The following is a 6,606-nucleotide window of genomic DNA, read 5'->3' as shown; positions in this document are numbered from 1 at the left end:
CGCTGTATTATTTTTATTCTTCTTCTGTCTATTTCTCACGTTACGTTCACTCCGCAATTTATTCTCGAACTTTTTCACACCGTTCTGACATTTTACTAGAGTTGATATTTGAAAGCGTCGCAATTTCAGACGTTCCTTATTATTTGACTGTAAAATACATCGCAGGAAAGGCATTGGAAGGCTTTAAGAATATTGTCACGCTATTCTCAATTTATTAAAACTATCGAAAGAAGAAATACATTTATGCGTTTCACAGTCTAATTATTATTTCGCATGAAAGAGGGTGCGCGAATCAGTAGAATTACATATCGGTACATTCTGATTGCTTTTACTATTTATAAAATAATCATTTTATAAATAGTAAAAGTAAGTAATATATATATATTAATAATATAAAATATGATATAATATAATATATAATAATATATAATATAATAATATAATATAATATAATATAATATAATATAACATAATATAATATAATATAATATAATATAATATAATATAATATAATATAATATATAATAATATATAATATAATAATATAATAATATAATAATAATTAATAATTAATAAGTAATATATATATAAGTATATAAGTAAATGTACATATATTGAAACACCATTTAAATGTTTGATTGCTTGAAAAATACATTTCACAGATATTACAGAATAGTTTATTTAAGTAAAAAGAATGATTCCTTGATTATAAATAAAATCTTAAACGGTCATAAAAGAGTGACAACGAGATGATTTCGTTGTTCATATATGCATACCCAATGTCGCCTAACAACGGTAGAAGGTTTACAGAGACCGTTGCGATTAATAAAGACAGTTTTTTGAAGAAAAAAAATTTGATTAGCGAGCACAAAGTTATCTTCTCGCAAGCCAGAAAAAAGCCAAGGTGCGTTTCTTGCTGTTAGAGGAAAACCTTGAGGGATGCGGGATACGTTATCATTCAGTCGTTCGCTGCGAATCGTTCGATCTCGCACTTAGTAGTGGCAACCATGCCAGTGTTCGTCACAGTTCCTAGACCGGCTTAACCGGCTCAACTCTACGATTCGCCTAGACAGAGAAGCGAATCCTCTTCACTTTTACCGCGAAACACACAGAAAAGCGCGAGCTGCTTGAACCGTTTTCCGTGTGCATCTACGAGGCCCGGGAATCGTATGCGTGAGCTCATAACACAACGACGACGGGCTGCGCTTGTAGACGTTGGAAGACGCATGCTACCCAGCCATTGAATTATGGATCCGAAAGGAGAAATTGTGAATTAACATCGAAATTCTCTGGATTTGCAAACAAACCACCGTCGTTCGCTCCCAATTATAAATCATTCTTGCGTGCTTCTTTAGAACACCGAGAAATCGGATAACAATTAGCGTTTAATATTGTTCGGTGTTCCATGGACGCCTAGCCTTTGTTTTCGAATTGTAAAACAGTCCTTCGACAGAAGGAGTAAGTTTCTTCATTTATATAACAAGCGATGAAAATTATTGCTATTTGTTATTTTATGTATTATATGTATATATATATATACTGAAAACATTCTACAAGAAAATATATTTTTGAGACCACTATGCAAACGTTTTGTTAACTATGTTAAAAATTTAATTAATCTATGTAAAGAAATGTCGAAACACATAAAGCGAAAGAATTATTTGAAGAATGAAAATTGAAAAAAAAATTGTGTACAGAATAGTTATTTATTAAAAAAACATATCTTATATAATGATTCAAAAAAGATTAAATACATATATATATATATATATAAGAAAATGTATTTTTGAAACTCCTGTACAAATATTTTCTTAACTATTTTATATAACTAATTATATGAATTATTTTATTAAATCGTCAAAGGATTTTCTTAAATAAATAAAGAGAAAAGGGGATGAAAAATATAACAGATATTTTAATTCACAAAAAAGGGTTGGATTTATATTAAGAAAATTGCAGCAGGTGCAAATACCTGTTGCATGTTGCGTCAATAGATTGTCTGAAACGTCCGATACCATACTTATCATCCTAATTCTACACCTTGGTTCGTTGTTTTGCTTTCTCTTTCGGGAGTGGCATGCTCTAGTTAGCCTGGCCACGAAACCGTCCATCCGTCAGTATAGTTCGTCATCCGTTTCTTAGTTTTTCATGTCCATTTTGAAAAAAATAGGTTTATTTGTCACAGTTAAAAATTCTGAAACATTGAATTTAGAATTTTTTTACTAAGGAGACAAGAAATTTTCGCGAGAATTAAATTACTTGAAACGAATTTTGCAGTTTGTAAAATACTCTTGTAATTATCTTTAAGGAATGTTTATTTGGGCAGTAGATATTGCTGCTGTTATTATTTTGTTCGCCTAAAATTATTTAATTTTGTTATATAAATTTTATGTAGGTAAAAAAATAATAAGAAAGGACTAAAGGACTAACTTCTGAATTAGTCTTTTCAATCAAAATTAAACAGCTATAATTCTCAGAATTTTTTTTATTGAGGAAGATGGATAAGATAAGGAAGGAAGTATCTCCCTCAATGTGTGTGTGTAACCATTTTAAAGTTCAATTAAAACAAAAATTAAATAAAAGTTTGTCCATTAATATTAAATATATTTATAAAAGCAAAGTATAAATTATGGTAAAATTTATTGTTTTTTATTAATTATGTTAATTTTAATCGTATAGAGCTTTATAGTACTATATTAGTTATTATATAATATAATAAATTATTATATAGATTTGCAGTATTAAAATATACTAAAACGCATAAATAAAATGTGTAAAATACTCTTCTACTTGTCATGAATTACTATAATGAAGGGAAAAAATTTCTTAAATACTGAATAAAAGTTTCTAAATGATACAAATTTCCTTTTAGTAACATTGAAGAATATAATAGAACGGTGAAGGTACTAATACAAATTTAATATTAAATACAATTTTTAATTTAAAAAATTATAATTGGAAAGCTTTTCTCACAAGTAAATATTGTACATTTAATGCTCAGCGGGAAATTAAGGTGATAATAAAACGCAATGGCGATCCCAACAACAATAAATATGTATTGTACAGTTACTTCCTGCGTATACAAGAGATTATATAAATTATTAAAAATATACATGCGAATATACTTTGTACACAACAATACATAAAATATAGTAGAATTTATATTTTTACAATATCTTTTTATAATAGACTTTGTATAATTCCAAAATAATTATCCTTCTATGTCTCGAAGGAAAACTAATTTCCTTCCCTTAACATGAACACTGTAGGTAAGCATTTTGATGTAAGTAACAATATGAAATGGAATATTATCTTATAATATTACTGTTCGAAATAAATATGCACCAAGTGTTTTGGTTGTAAATATATCTAAGGCTACTGTAGCGGTCTATTTTGTGCAAACAAGTTTGTAATATTAGTCTTAATAAAACAAGACTAAGAGAAAGAAAATCCATTACTTTCACTCTCAGGTACATATTGTGGTCTTCGATCTAACGAGCATCTAACCCGCGGTAATTATATGTTTAAACATTGTTAAAGATCTCAACGAATGTGTAACTAGTTCAGTCTCAGATAACAATGTTTCGAGATTATTTGATTAAGATAAGATGCATCACTAAATACAAAATATTCTAAGAATAATATTTTTTAATTTCAGCGAGCAATGGCGTTTCTGTCAATTCATTGATCTCCACGAATCGTTTGCTCCCTCTGCTGAAGTAGTAAATGTCGCCAGTGTAAATATCAAACCACAAAGCATGAATATGCAGATCATGTCTTTCGAGTCGCTTCTTTAAAAACCCGTAGGAAGCTACGTTTTGTAATTGTTGGAGGGTATTCACCTGAAACGAGATACATTTCCGCATTTAAAATAAATTATAATATATATATAATGTATAGATTTACTTTCTTATAAATTAGAGAACATCAAAGAACATATATTAAATTATAAAAGAACGTATTTTAAAAGCATTGCATTGTTAGAAAATTAAAAATAAATTATATACATCTTACAACTAACTTGAGATAATTTGTCTTCTATAGTAAATTTATTTTCTGGATCGATGTAAGCTACGAACTTTCGCAACGGTGTTTCAGCTTGAAAAATTATAGGCTGGTGGTAGCCAGTTACTTCAAGCTGCTGAAATTTTGCTAAACTGCTGCTAGCATGTGCACACAGCCACGCTCTTAGCGGTGATATCCTCCTGTTCGCCTAAGAGAAAAATATAGAAATGTTTACAGTCATGCAGTTGACACTATTATTATTTATACAATTAATTCTCAGCTTGCAGAATTTTGTCTAAACATTTTACTAATATTTCTTAGTGTTACTATAAATTCTTTAAGCTAAATTTCCTCAGGCATAGTTACTTCATTTGATAAAAAAAGAAGAGTTCTGTGTTTGTAATGACTACCATATAAAGGATTTTATTTGCCAAAAAAACAATATTCTAAAATACTCAAGATCAATTTTATTCTTAAGGAGTTGTGCAGAGGAATAATGTGATAAGATTACTCGAGGATAATACTTTGAAGAAGTATGGAGGGGACAATGACTTTGTGTGACCTTGTGTGATCCTTTTATTCCTGGAAAGGACAATGTGATTCCAAATCTCTTTTAGAATAACACTGTAAAAATAAAATATAATTATAGTAAGTGAAATCTTGACTTATGTTCTAATAAATACCTAATTGGTCCCTGGGGACCAAATTCAGTGATATCAAAACTGGAAACCTTATTCTAGTTTTTAATTTAATTCATAAATAGGACTCACCTTAGAGGCAAATTCTTCATCCCGCAAAGCATACAACAAATTCATAGCTTTACAATCGCTGTGTCCACAAACTATAACATGCCTTATGCTGTTTACCACACAGCCAAGTTCTAAAGCCGCGGGCTCGCACATCGTCAGCTCGTCCGGAAAATGCTGAGAATGAGGTACGACATTACCGGCATTTCGAACTGAAAAAGAAAAATACATTACATACTATTTCTTCAGATACCACGTTTTAGGGAACCCGCGACTACCGACTCGGTTCTACAGGATGTCTCGTTTGAATTTTACAAACCGTTTTTTTTTAAAAGCGAATAAACGACAAGAAATTTTTTCCCATTCATGTTTTGAATGTCATTGAAGTTACATAGTATTTATTACAAGTCCATCAATTTCTTATCAATGTAATTGTAAATATGTAGACAACATTTAAATTTGAAAGAAGAGTTATTTAATCATTTTCAATAGTTATTTGATAAACAAATTGCAAAAGTTATTGAGAAATTAATTGAATACACATAGTTTTGAAAAAAAAGAATTTCAAATTGCGCTATCGCAAAGTTCGATTTCGAAAATTATTACAGCTTAATTGAAAATGTTATTTTTTGAAGAAAGTCTGTAGTATCGATGCTCGTTACAACGATAGGTGAGATTAAAATGTATCGCGGTACGAAAATGGTAAAGTAGTCTTCACATTCGAACAAATGATATTTCAGTGAAGTGTCGTACCGACAAACATGTCCCCAACGTTCGTTTCCGTAAATCTAGTTGGGATCATCCGGGAGTCCATGCAGGTAAAGAATACTGCTTTTGGCTGTGATAAGAGTAACGACAGAAGTCAATTACGGCAATAATTATTAACATCGCACGAGTTATATCATGGATTCAAATTAGTTTTTTCTTTGTAGTGTGTTGATGCATTATGCAGATTTGGAATTTTATTTCAAACACCATTTCATTAAGACAAGTAAATTCCATACATAATGTATATAAATAAAGAATATAACAAAATGATATAAATCTACAAATTTTATTTTTAAAGTCAACATATCAAATTCAACTAACCCTCTACATCATACATACACGATAAAATGTTTCAAATCTTGAAAATATGATAAACATTCGTAAAAAAAAGTAAAAACAATTACGCCAACTTAAATATTAAGTTTTCTGTTTGTTTTATTGATAAAGTCACTTTTAATGCATAAATTTTGGTTTCGTTAATTTATTAATGTAAGATAATGTTATTCCTAGTACGTAATTTGAATCGCACGTGTACGAACGTTTTGTTCCTCTTATCAGTAAGTCTGTGGTCAAGGGCGTAATATAAGTTCATAATCAAGAGATACATGCTCCTGCGCCCAAAATATTATGAACATTATCAAAAGTATGTAATTTTTAATAACTTTCAACATATAATACAGATTATGTTTTGGTCTTTTAAAAAATAATCATTAAAAATTATCCTTTGTACATATTATTAAAAACGAACGTACAAAAATATTAACGTGTCCCATGCACGATTATAAGAAATTTGAATAAATCAATTTTGACACACCTCAGGATGATCTCGAACTTGTTGAAATTGCTTCACCATTCCATCTCTATGCCATTTTCTGTAATTCATGATTCCTTTGATTATTCTATCCATTATTACGTTTAAAGGCACTTCACTAACTAAACTCTATCAACACAAAACTGATGACAACACATATATCCGCCATTACCAATCAAATGGCGGAAAATTCAAATGCTCTTAAGGAATAGTGAAACTATTACAGTTAATTACATAGTATCTTTAAGTGTATCACCCGCCAAATAAGAACGCGCT

At 29.6% G+C, this 6,606-nt stretch overlaps 1 protein-coding gene across 2 annotated transcripts; it reads right to left on the bottom strand.

Moving 5' to 3' along the window:
• Positions 1-3,034: 3,034 nt before the first annotated feature.
• On the bottom strand, positions 3,035-6,578 carry CAHbeta (carbonic anhydrase beta). Of its 2 annotated transcripts, XM_033469584.2 has the most exons (5): positions 6,334-6,514; positions 5,505-5,589; positions 4,776-4,963; positions 4,022-4,213; positions 3,035-3,842 (listed from the first exon to the last, which is right to left on the bottom strand). In XM_033469584.2, the coding sequence occupies exons 1-5, from the start codon at positions 6,424-6,426 to the stop codon at positions 3,633-3,635; spliced, it is 768 nt and encodes a 255-aa protein (XP_033325475.1). In that variant the 5' UTR covers positions 6,427-6,514; the 3' UTR covers positions 3,035-3,632. The 2 variants fall into 2 exon arrangements, with proteins under 2 accessions (XP_033325475.1, XP_033325476.1); XM_033469585.2 differs by lacking the exons at positions 3,035-3,842; positions 4,022-4,213 and adding an exon at positions 4,450-4,629 and having other exon boundaries at positions 6,334-6,578.
• Between the last annotated feature and the right edge of the window lie 28 nt (positions 6,579-6,606).

The sequence above is a fragment of the Megalopta genalis genome, chromosome 10, assembly GCF_051020955.1.
Source record: "Megalopta genalis isolate 19385.01 chromosome 10, iyMegGena1_principal, whole genome shotgun sequence".
NCBI lineage: Eukaryota > Metazoa > Arthropoda > Insecta > Hymenoptera > Halictidae > Megalopta > Megalopta genalis.
Note: the sequence above shows the minus strand (reverse complement) of the source record. Positions and strands in the feature narration are given on the sequence as shown.